Below are 15,105 nucleotides of genomic sequence, written 5' to 3'. Positions count from 1 at the left end.
TTCTTCTTTCAGCCACAGCAGATCATCTGCCTCCATCTCACCATAGTGTTCTCTTCTGTCACACCAATCCGCTTCCTGTCCTCCTTCACTACATCCATGAATCTTCTCTGGGATCTTCCTCTTTTCCTCCAGCCTGGTAGCTCCATATCAAATATCCTTTGTTCAAAATATCCACTATCACTCTGCTGCACATGCCCAAACCATCTCAGGCTTGCTTCTCTGACTTTTTTCAAACCGCTAAACCTGAGCTGTCCCTCTGATATGCTCATATTTAATCCTGTCCATACCTGATCCCAGGTATTTAAATACATCTAACTTCACTACCTCTACTTGCAGCTTCACTGTTTACATACATGTATTCAGTCTAGTTTCTTCTTACCTCCACCTGACAGATAGTTTACCCACCTTGGTTGGGAAGTAGCGGCTGAACTTGAACTTCTTGAGGGAGACGGTCATGGAGTAGGTGCCAAAGAAGAGGATGAAGGACATGAGGGCCAGATCGGGGACGTACTTGCAGGACTTTCCCACCAGAGAGCCTCCATACTTCACACACTCCTTCTTGCTCAGCTGGCTCCAGTCCAGAGCTGTCACATTCAACTGGGATGGTGTTGGCAGCAGTAAGAGAGGATGAAGAAGAGCGTAGTGTTTCGACAAAGACACGTAGAGAGCGAAAAATTGTCGGCGCAGATGTAAAGTTAGTAATAGTGAAAGGTCAGTGGGGTTGATGGAGAGACGCAGACACAGAGGAGGGAAAGCGACTTCTTTTTAGAGACAGAGCTGACACCTGGGTTAGCTGTAAACAAAGCATGTCTGCAGCTGCAATGTCGCCAACTCTGTGGACATTTATCTTGAAATATAGCAACAAAAAGTAGAAAATTAAACATTTAATGAAAGCAAGCACTCACCCCAGAGACACTAGAGCTGTTATCTGGCATTGGAGCTAAACCATTGAAGATCATTGCAGCCACTGTTCACGGATTGGGGAGAGAGAGAGTAGGGAGGAGGCAGGTAATGAGTCGGATAGCGTAGATGGGGTGATGAAGAAAACAAAAGGGGAGGAAAGAAGAAACGCAAAATATAATGAGAATCCAGCAGCTGGACAGAGAGCACTCCGAGTCTCATGCAGACAGACAAAGGGGTACTCACTTGCAAGAGACGGCAGCCAAATTGTTTGTGCATGGCAAAAGCAAAAAAGGATAACAATCAGTTACAGAAATCAATGTCTGCAGAAATGACTGCAAATTACCTGCACTTGAAAAAAGGTGGGTAGATTACCATCATCAAACCCCCCAACCCAAGAAGAATAAAGCTGTTGTTCAGCACTGCAGACCAAGGTTACTATAATTAACTAAAACAAAACAAACAAAAAAAGAAAACTAAACTAAATCACTTTTTAAAAAAATCAAAACTCTCTGAAGCGATTTTGTGAACTTCAAAAAATGAAGTAAAATAAAATAAAAATCTAGAGGAAATATACTTCGTTTTAGTGGTATATTTGAGGCTCTGTATATCTACAGGACTGCGAGTCAACCGCTTTTAACCCTCTCAAGGCAGGCGTTGCCGATTTGCAACAGTTAAAAACTAACAACCTGATTACTCAGAAGTACCACTGCAGGACTTGGTTGTGCATTAGCAACAAAAAGTTTAATTTGAGCCTGAGAGGGTTAAAAAGTTGCTTGTATTTTCTTGCAATACCTGTACTGATTTTCCTAAATCATGCCTCTTACATCGGGGGGGCTCCAGATTTGTTTTGTAGGCGTGGCCATATGGGGGGCACCAAACATATTGGGGTGGCACACCGAAAACAGAACTTTCCATTTTCATTATGCTGCTGTCAAATGTAGGTTACTTGAAAAAGATGGCAAAAACAGAAAAAAAGAACGATATGCCTAGTTAATTTCCTGCTATTATAGCTGATATCACTGAAAATAGGTACATATAAAAAACAATTAAGATTTTGAAATGCATAAAAATCTGCTTTAATTGACTGATTGATGAAACTTATTCAATAAAGACAGATAAGTGTTGGATCAGGTAAGAGTGTGAACTGTTGCCTGTCTCTGTGTTGGCATTGAGATGCACCAGTGATCTGTCCATGGATTGGCACCAGCTTTTCTGCAAACTTATTACATTATTACCAACATAGGACCGCCACCACCCCAACCCCTTCCCGGTGGCGCCCCTGTCTGCCTCCCCCAGACAGTAATACTAATTATAAAGACTAAAACGGAAACTAAAACTTTGCATTTTCAAACAATAACAATACTGCTGAAATGACTACACTAAATCGCAACCAAAAGGTGAAAATGAAATAAAAATAAATAGTAATTAGAAAATACAAAACTATTATAACTCTACTCCAGATATCATCACAAGTATGGTTATAAAGAAATGATGACAAAGACATCCACAGACCTATTATAGTGTAGTTATTTGTCAGTCCTCTCTGTGTGATGTTAATAGTTGTAATAAGTTGCCTCCAACATATGCTTGATATGCCTGTACAGCTATAGATGGTCAAAAACAGCTAAAACAGTATAATTTAATCTTCGGTGTGCTAAATAATGTGGACTGGTAGCAGCTTAAAATAGGCATCTGCTAGGAGACACATTAATGATGTATGCCATTAAAGTGAACGCTCTGTCAGTGAGCAAACACTGCAAAGGAAACCAGTGGACAAAAAAAAAAGATCTAACATTTCTTTGTAGCAGGCAAACGTTTCATTATTACCTGATCGACTAAAAACTGATGCGCATTATTACCTCGACAGCCATTCATTTGAAATCTTTTTTCTGATATACGTGAGAAATTAGTTTAAATATTTTAACTGTGAAATAAGTACCAAAGCTGAGATAAATAAAATTCACAATAACACTGAGTGATAATTTCTTTTCTTGTCAACAATCAACAGATCTTGTTAATAAATCCTGCTTCATGACCCTATCATGAGCCCTATGCATAATTAAAGTTATTTAGTTTGCTGTACTGCATTTATTCACATATTGTCATAAGTAATAATTAAACCAATGAAGTCAAGACATTAAAGCTGACGGCATTCTCAAAAAAAGCTGTTGATAAAGTGAACACACACATGCGTTTGCTTCTGTAATGTGCCTGTCATGTCAGTCCAATGAGACTAATAATCCCCCTTTTCTCTCTATCCCTGAGTCAAGGGGTGAACTCACTCGGGTCTGGGGCCAGGCACTCGCACTTGTAGGTGGTGACATAGTCGGGCTTAAAGTCTGTGTTGATGGGATAATATTTGAAGGCGCCCACCATCTTCTTGATGGCGTCAGAGATGAAGATGAAGGATATAAGGCTGGAGAAGCCCTCCTCAGTAAAACGCGTCATGTATTTGATGATGTAACTGGCATCTGTAGCTACGAGGATGAAACACTGTAGGCACGAGTGCATGCCGATCCACAGACGCAGCTCCATGTAATCTATGCTGTTGCTCCTGTGGAAGAGACAGGTCAGAAAAACAGGTGGGAGCAATGATGAATTTAGGCACAGAACACAAAGATGTCCAGTTTTGTGCAAACAGTACATTATCTGTGAATATAGAGCAGCTTGATGGGGGAAAACAACCGTGCTTGGAGTGTTTACAGACAAATATCAAGGCTTGAGTAATCAAACACATGATATGTGCGAGCAAAATCACCAACTAAACAAGAAGGACTCGGTTTGGACTTCTTATCCTTCCTTCTTTATATCATCATCTTATCAGTCACGTGCACAAAATAGATCTATTATCATGCATATATACTTTGCATGCATATAATTATAATTCTTTCCACAATTAAATCTACGCAAGTTTAAAAAAGTTTTAATTAATGTTTTTTTTAATTTATTACATTCAAACTGGTTATAATTCTGTATATTTAAACTGTTGATTGTTTTTCCAAGTTTATTCAGTTTTTACACAGTTAAATGTGATAAAGTTAGATAAGCATTCATGTGGAAGCCCACTAATGTTATTTAATCTTTGAGAAGGACCACTGTGTCACTGCATCACGCCAGCCCTAATGGCCATCAACAAGCTGATATTCTGACCCATGAGCGTTTATCAACGATTACTACATTATTACATGCATCATCTGCACGAAGGCATCGGATCACACTCATTGTCAATCTTTATCTCACCTTTAAATACAGGTGACTGCATTTTTCACATCTGTCATGCTGTCTTGTTAACAAACCCTCTACATACAAACTAACATACTGAAATCTCAAAGCTGTCTCTGGAACGCTGGCTCTGTATAGGACCACATTTTGCAGAATCCTCAGAAAAATACAACACCAGCTAAAGCGCTGGTATTTTTGGGCGCATCAGTATGTATCAGGCTGGGATGTCATCTACTTGACCTAGTTTGTTTCATGCAAACAAATATTTCGTATAAACAAATATACCTCTTGGAATTTTTCACAGTGACAATAAAGAAAGTTTGATTTTTGGTTAACATTTTGTTTTTGTTCACACTTAAAAATAGTTCACTGTTTCAGTACAAACACTATGTAGCAGGCTGTGTTTACATTTATACTCTGTGGTATCAGGGCTGTCAATATAAATTGAGGTAAGTACAAGTGATTGCAAAGTGGATTTGAGGGTTGGTATTTAATGGTAGCTGAACTCATTACTTCAGCAGAACTGCAGTCAGAGCAAAGATCAGAATGGCAAAAGCGCTTCTCTGGCTGTTTTCTGGTTAAAGTAACCAGCAAATTAGAATCAAGGCATTAATCCTTTTTTTCTTCATCTTCTTCTTTCTGCAGCATTTCAGAAATTTGGATTTGCATTCAGCCTGAAGTAAATAAAGCCATACATATGCTCCCACATACTGCACATAGCATTTCAACTGAAACTCTTCAACCTAAAATGATTTTAATGCAAACCGTAAACATAATAATGTGGTGAGATGAGATGTTTACTCCTGACATTACTGAGGTCTCTTCAGAACATGAACCTTCCCAGTATATAAATCTACTATGCTCTAAAGCAGCTCACTTGCTGAACTCAAACAGCAGCTTTTCAAAGATGAGGATGGGTCCAGTGGAACTGAGGATGATGAGGGGCTGACCACCAAAGAAACAGAAGACAGAACCAGCCAGGGCTGTACCCAGGAAACTCTCCATCACACCCTGTTGGCAAAGAGAGAGAGAGACAGAGAGAAAGAGAGGTAATAGGGTTGAAATAAGTGCTGCTGTGGAATGAGATTCCCACACCAATTTGTGAAATTAACAGGTGACTAAAAATCGCAAAGTGTTCTGTTGCTGATTAAGACAGCAATTCAAGACGAGAAGGAGAGCAGAGTAACAAAAAAACAAAGACTTCTTTGTGTGTTGGTGGGAGAAAGGTGATAGCAACTGCTGTGTTTGAGAGCATTAGACATAATGCAAAAGGCTTCACAGGGAAGCAATATAGGCAAGTCAAAGCACTAATCTGGAGTTATTTCTGCCTGGACCTGTGTTTTTGTCAATGACAGTTTGTTTTTGTGTGGTGCAAAGATATTGATGCTTAACAAGAAAAAAGAGAACAGCTCACAATGAACTAGAACATGTCAGAAAAATCAACACATGGATGGTCAAAGGAGCTTGCAAAGTAAAGCGTCTGGACTTCTTTAAGTTGCTTGAAGACGTTTCACCTCTCATCCGTTCTAACTTAGAACTGAAGAAGCTTCTCGGATGAGAGGTGAAAAGTCTTCAAGCAACTTAAAGAAGTCCAGACGCTTTACTTTGCAAGCTCCTTTGACTACGATGACCTGGATGACTGAGAACCTTCACAGACAACACATGGATGGCAGCTGGACCAGATGGCATCCCAGCACAAGCTCTCTTATATATATATATATATACGTTCGATACAGTGCTTTCGGTTCGGTACACATATGTATCGAACAATACAAAATGTTTAATTTATTTTATCAACTTTTCTTCTGACGATGCTGTCTGTGTTGAGAGCTCAGTGGATCTGCGTTCGACTACTCCGCCTAGGCTGCATTGTCGAGCGCAGATCCACTGAGCGCTAGAAATTATTTTGTTGTTTCTGCAACATTAAATTTAAAAACAGTACTTTTTTTTTTTTTTGCAAATCTCTTTTTATTAGCATTTTTTCCTTTTTAACAAACAGAAAGTACTTAAAGGACATTGTAGAGTAATCATAAAAAGTAAAAACAAAACAAAAAAATAAATAAATAAATAATAATTATAAAGACAAAAGGAGACAGTGGAGGAGTTACAGTGAGTAGGAGATTAGTTCAGTCACAGAAACCCCATTTCAAGTTAGAATTTAATTATAAAATAGAATAGAATTTAAGATTCCTATGTGAAACCAAAACCTTCATATTGAAAATTTGTAGAGATTAGGATGTTTGTCCACATAAAGGACAGTAATATCGGTTTCCGCCACTGAACCCCTCATACAAATTATATACAGGTCTAAAGATAAAGCACGCATATAATAAAAGGGTTACATCCATAAAAATCCAAAGAGGAATACTTGTCATTGTTGTTATACTTTCCAGATCAGAGCCAATTAAAAACTGTACTTTTTAGTTAAAATATATTAATAATAATTTTAATACATTTCAAGAATTTAAAGTAAAATTTGTTCACTTTGTCATTGAACACTCTGGAGTTCCATAGTTTATTGAGTCAGTCTTGAGTGCAATATCATTTTGGTGTATAGATATTTATAAACAATAACGACTCTTGAATATTCTGACCTCATTGCAGTGGACTCTATTTACAAAGCCAAATACTCCAGTGAGGAGAGGTTCACATTAATGAAATAACAGAATCACTGTATTATGACTGTGCAGCAAAATGTAACTGATGATGGTGTTTTGTAGTTTCTCTCACATAACACCATGACGCACTGAAGTAGATTATCTAATTATAGACAAACTAAATTAAACAGAGGAAAACTGTGTCACTGACATGACAAACTAGCTGCGTAGAGCTTAAGACTTAATATGTATCTTACCTAACTTCATAAACATGACACGCAAATTATGCTCGAACTTCCTGAACAGACACCCATTGATTTTAATCTACTGCTGCTACTTGCCTGTGTTTACATGTGTTGCCTGCGCTTGCTGCTCCGCTTCAATGGCCAGTGGATGCATCGACAGTAGACTCATCTATGAGACACTCATCTTGAAATACATACGAATTGTTCTGTAACTCTAATTTTCCTCTCTATTGAAACACTACTCAATTATCACTAAAGGTCACCAGTTAACATTCCAGGTAACCTGGAAATCTGTCCTCCGCACATTGGCCTAACTACTGATTAGGGGAATAGCAGGGATCATTCTTCTTTCTGCTATTTTTTGGTGCTTGAACTACTGATGTGATTAGCTGACATTAAGATCTGATAGTTTAACCTGGAATGTCTTCAGGAACGGTTCTCCAGGTTTGTTCAAGGACACTGAAAGCTCTTCTTTGGATATTGTTCCTTTTGTTCAATTTTCTCTTAAAATAATCCCACACTGCCTTAACAATGTTCCAGTGTTACACCCCGGCCTAGGCAACCGGAGTGCAACACGAAAAAAGTAAAAATAAAGAAAGAAAAACACACAAAAAAACCCCCACTAAAGCTCACCACCAAAATCCCAAAACGAAAGTATCGACAAATCTATTTACAGCTATTTACAACAAACTATTTCTTGACAACAAAACACCCAACTATTTACAACACGGGGGAGATCGCGACCATGACCAACTGACACACAGGGCTTAAATACATAGAAGGAGCAATCAGGGAATGGACCACAGGAGGGAAACACAGCTGGGGCAAATTAGACCTGACGAGACAGGGAAACGTAAACTGAAAAGACTAAGATAACACAGACTTTCAAAGTAAAACAGGAAACACATAACAGTCACGCCAAAAACAACACACTGACAACACCGAAACGTAACAGTTCCCCCCACCCAAAAATCAAACATGTAACCCCAAGTGAAATGTTTGATCAAAACCGGATGAAGGCTGGTGGAGGCTGGAGCGGTCCCACGGACCCTCCAGCGAAGACGGATGAAGCCTGGAGCGGTCCCACGGACCCTCCAGCGAAGGCAGACGAAGGCTGGAGCGGTGCCTCGGACCCTCCAGCGAAGACGGACGAAGCTGATGAAGGCTGGAGCGGTCCCACTGACCCTCCAGCAGACGACGAAGGCTGGAGCGGTCCCTCGGACCCTCCAGCGAAGGCAGATGAAGACTGGAGCGGTCCCCCGGACCCTCCAGCGAAGGCGAATGAAGGCTGGAGCGGTCCCTCGGACCCTCCAGCGAAGACAGACGGCTGAAGCGGTCCCTCCCTCGGACCCTCCAGCGACGGCGGACGGCTGGAGCGGTCCCCGGGCCCTCCAGCGAAGGCAGATGAAGGCTGGAGCGGTCCCACGGACCCTCCAGCGAAGGCGGATGAAGGCTGAAGCGGCCCTCGGACCCTCCAGCGATTGGACGAGCCCCCATATGTTACACCCCGGCCTAGGCAACCGGAGTGCAACACGAAAAAAGTAAAAATAAAGAAAGAAAAACACACAAAAAAACCCCCACTAAAGCTCACCACCAAAATCCCAAAACGAAAGTATCGACAAATCTATTTACAGCTATTTACAACAAACTATTTCTTGACAACAAAACACCCAACTATTTACAACACGGGGGAGATCGCGACCATGACCAACTGACACACAGGGCTTAAATACATAGAAGGAGCAATCAGGGAATGGACCACAGGAGGGAAACACAGCTGGGGCAAATTAGACCTGACGAGACAGGGAAACGTAAACTGAAAAGACTAAGATAACACAGACTTTCAAAGTAAAACAGGAAACACATAACAGTCACGCCAAAAACAACACACTGACAACACCGAAACGTAACACCAGTAAGGCCAATCCATGGCTGACATTATTCCATTGTGCACTTCTAAGTATGCTTGGACAGGCGGTGTTTGGGATCACTATCATGGTGAAGATGGTGAATCAAAATCAGACGGCATTTGTCTGCATTCATATTTTCATCAACACCACTGGCTGAAATATAGCTCCAAACCATGACAGAGCCTCCACTGTGTTTTACAGATGGCTGGATATTAAAAGGAGAATGATTTGAATTTGGATTTATAATGACATAAGATGCGTTGCCACTGAATTTCCAGTTCTCGTGTAATTCTGTATACCTTCCTGTTTTCAATGGCTTCTTAAAGCCACCTTTCTACTGAGACCATTTCTAATGAGGCTTCAGTGAACAACAGTTGCATCAACTGAAGGGCCACATGTGTCAGGTTTTTGCTGTTCCACTGTACTGTACATTCCTGCAAGATTGAAGATACATAATTACAGTTAAGTTGTTTTTTTTACACTCTTATAACTCTGCATTACATCAGATATTGTGGATTTTTTTTAACCATAATAAAAAAAATCTGAAGGCTGAGCCATCTTGACAGATCAGAACAATAACGGTGGATCTACAGTAATATTAAATAATTCATGGCCAATGCTGTCAAACAGCAGTGCTGAAAGCATCACTCTCTTTCATAGCATAACATAAAACATACATTGCAGAATTTTCCACCAGGTTCTGTGACCACCAGAAGGCCAAAGTGCAGCTGTTTCCTCATTCACAGGGAGCCAGAACAAAAACACACAAAAAAAACATTCATCTGCGTCTTGTTGTGCCGACATGACAAGTGACATCACAGCCAGTGTTTCTGTTTATCTGGTCTCACTGTGCTCTTCTAAAGGCGTTCTGTTTTCTGTGTTTTAACTAATGTGACTGTGTTATTGTTGAAAACTTAATGTTAGTAAATATGTCTTGTTGCCAGCCATCAAAATGTTAAAATTATTTTTTAAAGACTTTTTACAACCAGGTTCATCAAAATCATGGACAATTAAAGCAATCAAAGCAAGGTGCAGTCTCCAGGCCCACACAGACGTCACTTACCTTAAGTCTCCCTGCAAGATCAACTTTTCTCCAGTCGCAACAAGAATTTTGAAAACATAAAAACATATGATAACCTCTTATTCCTATAGGGTATCATTAATGCCATCACTATAAATTAAAAAGGATGTTTCTCCTCATATATAAAGAGCATTTCTATATTCAAACGACAAGAGACGAGAAACAGAAAAAAAATGTTTGTCAGAAGCTTTCTACCGGTCAGATAGCAGCTCCACCATTTTTACGATTTTTTAACAATGTAATGTTTACTTACTGTGGAATTGTACTCAGTTGGAGTTCAGTCCCTGTCTAGACTTAAAGGCTCTCTGCCTTCCTTGTTAAGGAACTTTATTAAGGGGTTTAAAGTGACGTTAGCTAAGTACATCAAAAATAATCTGATTATCTGCAATGAAATTACAGGAAATCTCTAAACGTCTGCTTTGAGGAAAAAACATCATGATGACAAATAAATGAAATGTCTTCTCAAAAACAAAAATCACAATTCAGTTCCCCTAAATAACACCAGTTAATGTTATTGCATTTACTCTGTTGAACACAGGCAACAATATACAGAACTTTTTGTATATAGTTAGTAAAAAGATTAAGAGATTCAAGATCAAACTCATAGAAAGAAGGACTGAGAGAAAAAGGCAGAACAGCATGAACTACACAGGCACAGCAACATGCTAATAGCAGAGAGATGTCAAATATGACATGTGTATGTTTCTGATATTTTGATTCAAACTTAACAAAGCTATGGGCTGGCTTGGAGGATGACTTGTTTTAATGAACAAGTTAATGAGGTTGAAACTCCCACCAGGCTTTGATACTTCGGGAAAAGGATTAAGACCCCGACGATTTCAGAAATGGCACCTACTGGATTTAATTGGCCCCTTTTATGTCAAAAACTGTGAGCTTGTGATTTTGCCCCATCTGTTTGGGCTTGTTTAGGATCTATAATAAATTACAAAAATAAAGATTTATTGTTCAAATCACTGATTAAGTCTAATGCTATTTTCATCCCATAGCAGTCCACAGACAGAAGGGAAATAACAAACAAGAGACGGCTACAAGCCACAAACAGCTGTTTCCCTGGTGATTTTGAGCAATTGTCACAAATGCTGTGATTTAAATAAACGATGCTTTGTTTTCGATGCTTACTATCAATCTGGGTAGCTCGAATTTTCTTTCCAGCAAGGTAGTAGCTGCAATGCACTTCAAACAGTGCTTTCTCCAAATGTACAAATCGTTATTACGGCACTCGGCATCACCTGGTAATTGTCAGTGGCGTCCCCAAGGAGCCCACCAAAGGTGATGGCATTGGTGATGCAGCCTAAGTAGATGAAAAGCACAGCGGAGATGGACTGAATGTGGAACCCTTCGTAGAAATCACTAGGGAACCATGGCAATTTCCTCTTTATGTCCAAGTACAAACCCCCACAGAACCTGTTGCACAACAACAACCGACACAGTTGGTTAGGATGCTTCACACACTCCGCCTCTCAGCATGTCACAGTATTTTCTCTGAAGCAAGAAAGCAGAGACTATATCCATGAATCACTTACACAGTGATTTGACATCTATACTTGTAGGCAGGAGAGGTCACTGCTTTCGCTTTTAAGTCTATTTTCTCCAAGTTTAAAAAGTCACTTCTGTGCTTTGACTTTGACAAAGTGTAAGCACTACTTACCACTGAAACCTACTCTCTCAGGCTATCATTGGCAAATTGGATTTGGATAAAGCCATATTTATCCTTTTATAGAACATTTTCTACTCTGAAACAAAACAAGACAAGGAATGTTCCATTTTCTTTGTTTCTTTCTTTTTGCAGGCACAGCTGAAACTGGCAATCCAATACTGTCCATTTTACATTAGTTTAACTTTTGTACCTACAGCCACGCTACTTATAAGGAAGTATCGGCATTTTTTTAGGACAGGTGTGCTTAAATAACTTGCCCATTCTGCCAAATTTTGATAAGGCCATATTCAAATTCCCAGAGTCTGCTTGTGTTTAGTCTAAACCTCTCAGCAGTTTGCCACGCGGCTCGGGCTGCCTACCGTCCAGTGAATGCCAGCTCCTCTCCAAGCTCATGCTGAACTGGCATCTCCTCGTCTTCTGCCAGGCCTCCACCTCCGCCAGCTGTGCCGTTCATCTGTCCCAGCTCATTTAGGGAAAAGACCGACTTCCTGCAAAGGACACGTACATGCCACACATGTGAGCAAATATGAGATTTAAACTTTTTTCACATATATTTATTCACTCGAATGGTCTGTCTATAAGCTGTTTCAACCTTGCAAACTGGTACTTGCTGACTGAAAGGCACAATTTCACCCTTTCTTTCAGAGAACATTTTAATTTTCTGTAACTCGATATTTCGACCTAAAGGATTTTAGTATAGTTTGCAATTGCTCTTGGCACATCGCTCATTGTTCAACTACAGCTTTTTGACCTTTATATGTATTACTCAGGCGGTTAGACATCCCCAACCTTTTGTCAGCCGAGGGAACCTTCTTAGGCGGCTCAATGCGGATTTTGGGATCCCATTCCCCAGGTGGAAGCACAATCACTTCGTCCAGAAACTCATCTATTCCTGCAATAAGATCTTCCCGATCTCTTGCCTTGTAGGCTACGTCACTGAAGAGCTGGGAGGGAGGAAGACAGAGAAATAAAAGAAAAGGTTTTACGCTTTCTCTTGGTAATAGTAATAAGTATGTACTGCCCTAATAAGCTGTGTTTGCCTGTCACCTTTGATGGAGACATATTGAACATTGGTTGTTAAGGCTATATTGACATCTGTCCTCAGCTGGATTCAATTCAAGAATAACTGCCAGTCAGCCACTAATCATGCCCATAGAGATTAGTGTGCACAAGCATTATATGTTTCTAAATAAGGCTGTATCAACAACAGGGGGAAAAAAATCAAGCAGTGGTTCTAATTGGCAGTGAAAATGTTCTAATGGGCACTGGCCCCATTCAGAAATCTTTTACAAATAGTAGATGTGGTACTTTATTGATTTTCTCCATCTAACTACACTTCAAATAACTTGGTTTTGATCTGTAGAACAGTCATTAGATGCGTCAGAGCCCTTTTTCGCGGTGCTGCCATGTTTTTTGGTTGAGTTAAATCAAGCTAATGACTGCACAGGCTATTTTCTACATAGGACCGATGCTTTACAGTTAGTTGTTGGCACATACAGTAGTAAAACAACTTCAAGCAAAAGGACATTTTGCCATTAAGAAGATTACGAAAAATTAGCAATACAGTTTGACTGTAATGCTAATGTTATAGAGTCAATGAATGTGTGTATAACCAGCACTATTGACTCTGTGTAAGAGAACGCTAACATAAGCACAATGACTACATTAACATGCTTAAATCTAGCCGGTGCAGTGGTGTAAATGCTCACCGTCTTAGTTAAACATGCTAATGTTTAGCACCAATCAGAGGTTAATGCTAATGCTAGTTATTATTATTGAGTAAATTCAGTTCTTTACAGCAAATAATAATTATCAACTGCACAAACTGTTCTACTGAAAGGACAGAACATGGTCAAAGTCATCAAAGTTAAGCCTAATAACTGAACATGAGAGCCTGTAGGAGAGAAGCATGGCACTCAAAGAATCCTCAGTAGAAATCTGTTAATATGAGCCAATCATGCTATTGCAATGACGCATACATAGAGTTTCATGACAGCTGCTGCTGTGTGGTGGCAGAGCTGTGTACCCATAGGTGTGAATGTCCAATATCTTGACTGGTACTGTTAAGACATGTATTACTTAACAAATTAAGTTATAAAAATAATTGATGAAACAATTAGTTTAATAAAAAGTTTTTTTTTTGTTTTTTTTTTACTAAAGTAGGAATTTGAATGTTTTTACTTAATGGAATATTGTCTGTATTACGGGAAGAGACTGACAGCTGCTGACCTAATCTTGGTTTTTGAACAGGTTTAAATAAAGCGTTACACTTAAACATGTTCTGCTCTTAAATTTGACCAGCACTGCCTTGTCAGTGTGGCACTAGAGGAGAGATTGAACTCCTATTGAGATGCCACATAATAATTGTCAATACTCAATAATAGGTCAGCTTCATATTACCAGCCACAAACCTATAATCATGTTTTAATTGTGGATGGAAAATGTGCTTCTTTTGCACTCGGACTCTTTTAAAATAACAGCCTGTCACTTCCTTACTGTTTGTATCTGCTATTAAAATGACACACAGTAACTTAGTGACACAACACAGAATAACAGCTCAAACTGTTTTCAGGGAAGAGAATACTGCTGCCATTAGAAAACAATTAACGACTCATTATCCAAATAGAAACCCCACTTATAGCTGATGCTTAACAATCAACATCACTTCCAGACGTACTCCAAACATAATGCTGGACATGCCAGTGAACGCTGAACATGTCCTTTAAAGGAACTGTGAAGAATCTTTATATTTATCTTTGCTCAGGTTTCCTGAGAAATGTCAGCGTCAGATTGTCAAGTCTAATGAAGAACGCATGCTATGGAAGGATTTTAACACACAGTGACAGGCACTTACATCATCCACCATTAGAGTTGCTATTGCTCTGCCGATCTCATTATAGGACTTGGCCTTTCCTTGGGGCCCCAGCAGAATAAACAGAAATCTGTAGAGTGAGGAAACAAATGTGAGGTATGTTCTGGGACTGCAGATGTTTGTTGTTGGTTGGCGGGCAATGACATATTGTAGGGATTTTTACCTGGTGGGAACAGGGACCTCTGTTAGACCTCCTAGAGTTGTAGCTTGGGCCAGGCGAACAAACGCCACAAAAGGTTTGTTGAGGAAGTCTACCTCGCCCACTAAGACATTGGAAGCCTCCGCGTCTCTGGGGATCTTCTTCATGAATTTATTTTTCAACTACAGAAAAAAGGGAGAACGCAGTCCAGCATTATCGTGTCGGCATGGTAGAATATGTGTAATTCCTACATGTTATAGACTTTGCTCTGAGGTATTCATATTTCATTTTACATGTTTAATTGTTTTGTTTTTGCATCTTGTGGCAATCTTCAATTTCCTATACGTATTACTGTCGCGCTCTCATAGTTTAAACTGAACATACAGAAAATAAACTTCTTACAAAATCATTTATGTAACTTTAAAAAATGTATTAGTCTTCTATTCTCTCATGTATGA

The 15,105-nt window shown here is 39.6% G+C and overlaps 1 protein-coding gene across 5 annotated transcripts in view; it reads right to left on the bottom strand.

The window, feature by feature from the left end:
* Positions 1–15,105, bottom strand: part of slc4a5a (solute carrier family 4 member 5a) — a 44,432-nt gene that overhangs the window by 8,101 nt on the left and 21,226 nt on the right. For 3 of the 5 annotated variants that reach the window (XM_080309055.1, XM_026186978.2, XM_026186979.2), the window contains exons 9-17: positions 14,672–14,829; positions 14,491–14,578; positions 12,426–12,580; positions 11,996–12,124; positions 11,209–11,383; positions 5,003–5,136; positions 3,186–3,457; positions 906–967; positions 406–597 (exon numbers count right to left, since the gene is read on the bottom strand). In XM_080309055.1, the coding sequence (XP_080165181.1) occupies positions 406–597; positions 906–967; positions 3,186–3,457; positions 5,003–5,136; positions 11,209–11,383; positions 11,996–12,124; positions 12,426–12,580; positions 14,491–14,578; positions 14,672–14,829 (1,365 nt within the window). The remainder of the gene's footprint in view (positions 1–405; positions 598–905; positions 968–3,185; positions 3,458–5,002; positions 5,137–11,208; positions 11,384–11,995; positions 12,125–12,425; positions 12,581–14,490; positions 14,579–14,671; positions 14,830–15,105) is intronic. The other 2 variants (XM_026186980.2, XM_026186981.2) reach the window with 2 other exon arrangements.

The sequence above is a fragment of the Astatotilapia calliptera genome, chromosome 12 (assembly GCF_964374335.1).
Source record: "Astatotilapia calliptera chromosome 12, fAstCal68.1, whole genome shotgun sequence".
Classification (NCBI taxonomy): domain Eukaryota; kingdom Metazoa; phylum Chordata; class Actinopteri; order Cichliformes; family Cichlidae; genus Astatotilapia; species Astatotilapia calliptera.
The sequence above is the reverse complement of the archived record's forward strand: the minus strand, read 5'-3'. Positions and strand labels throughout refer to the sequence as shown.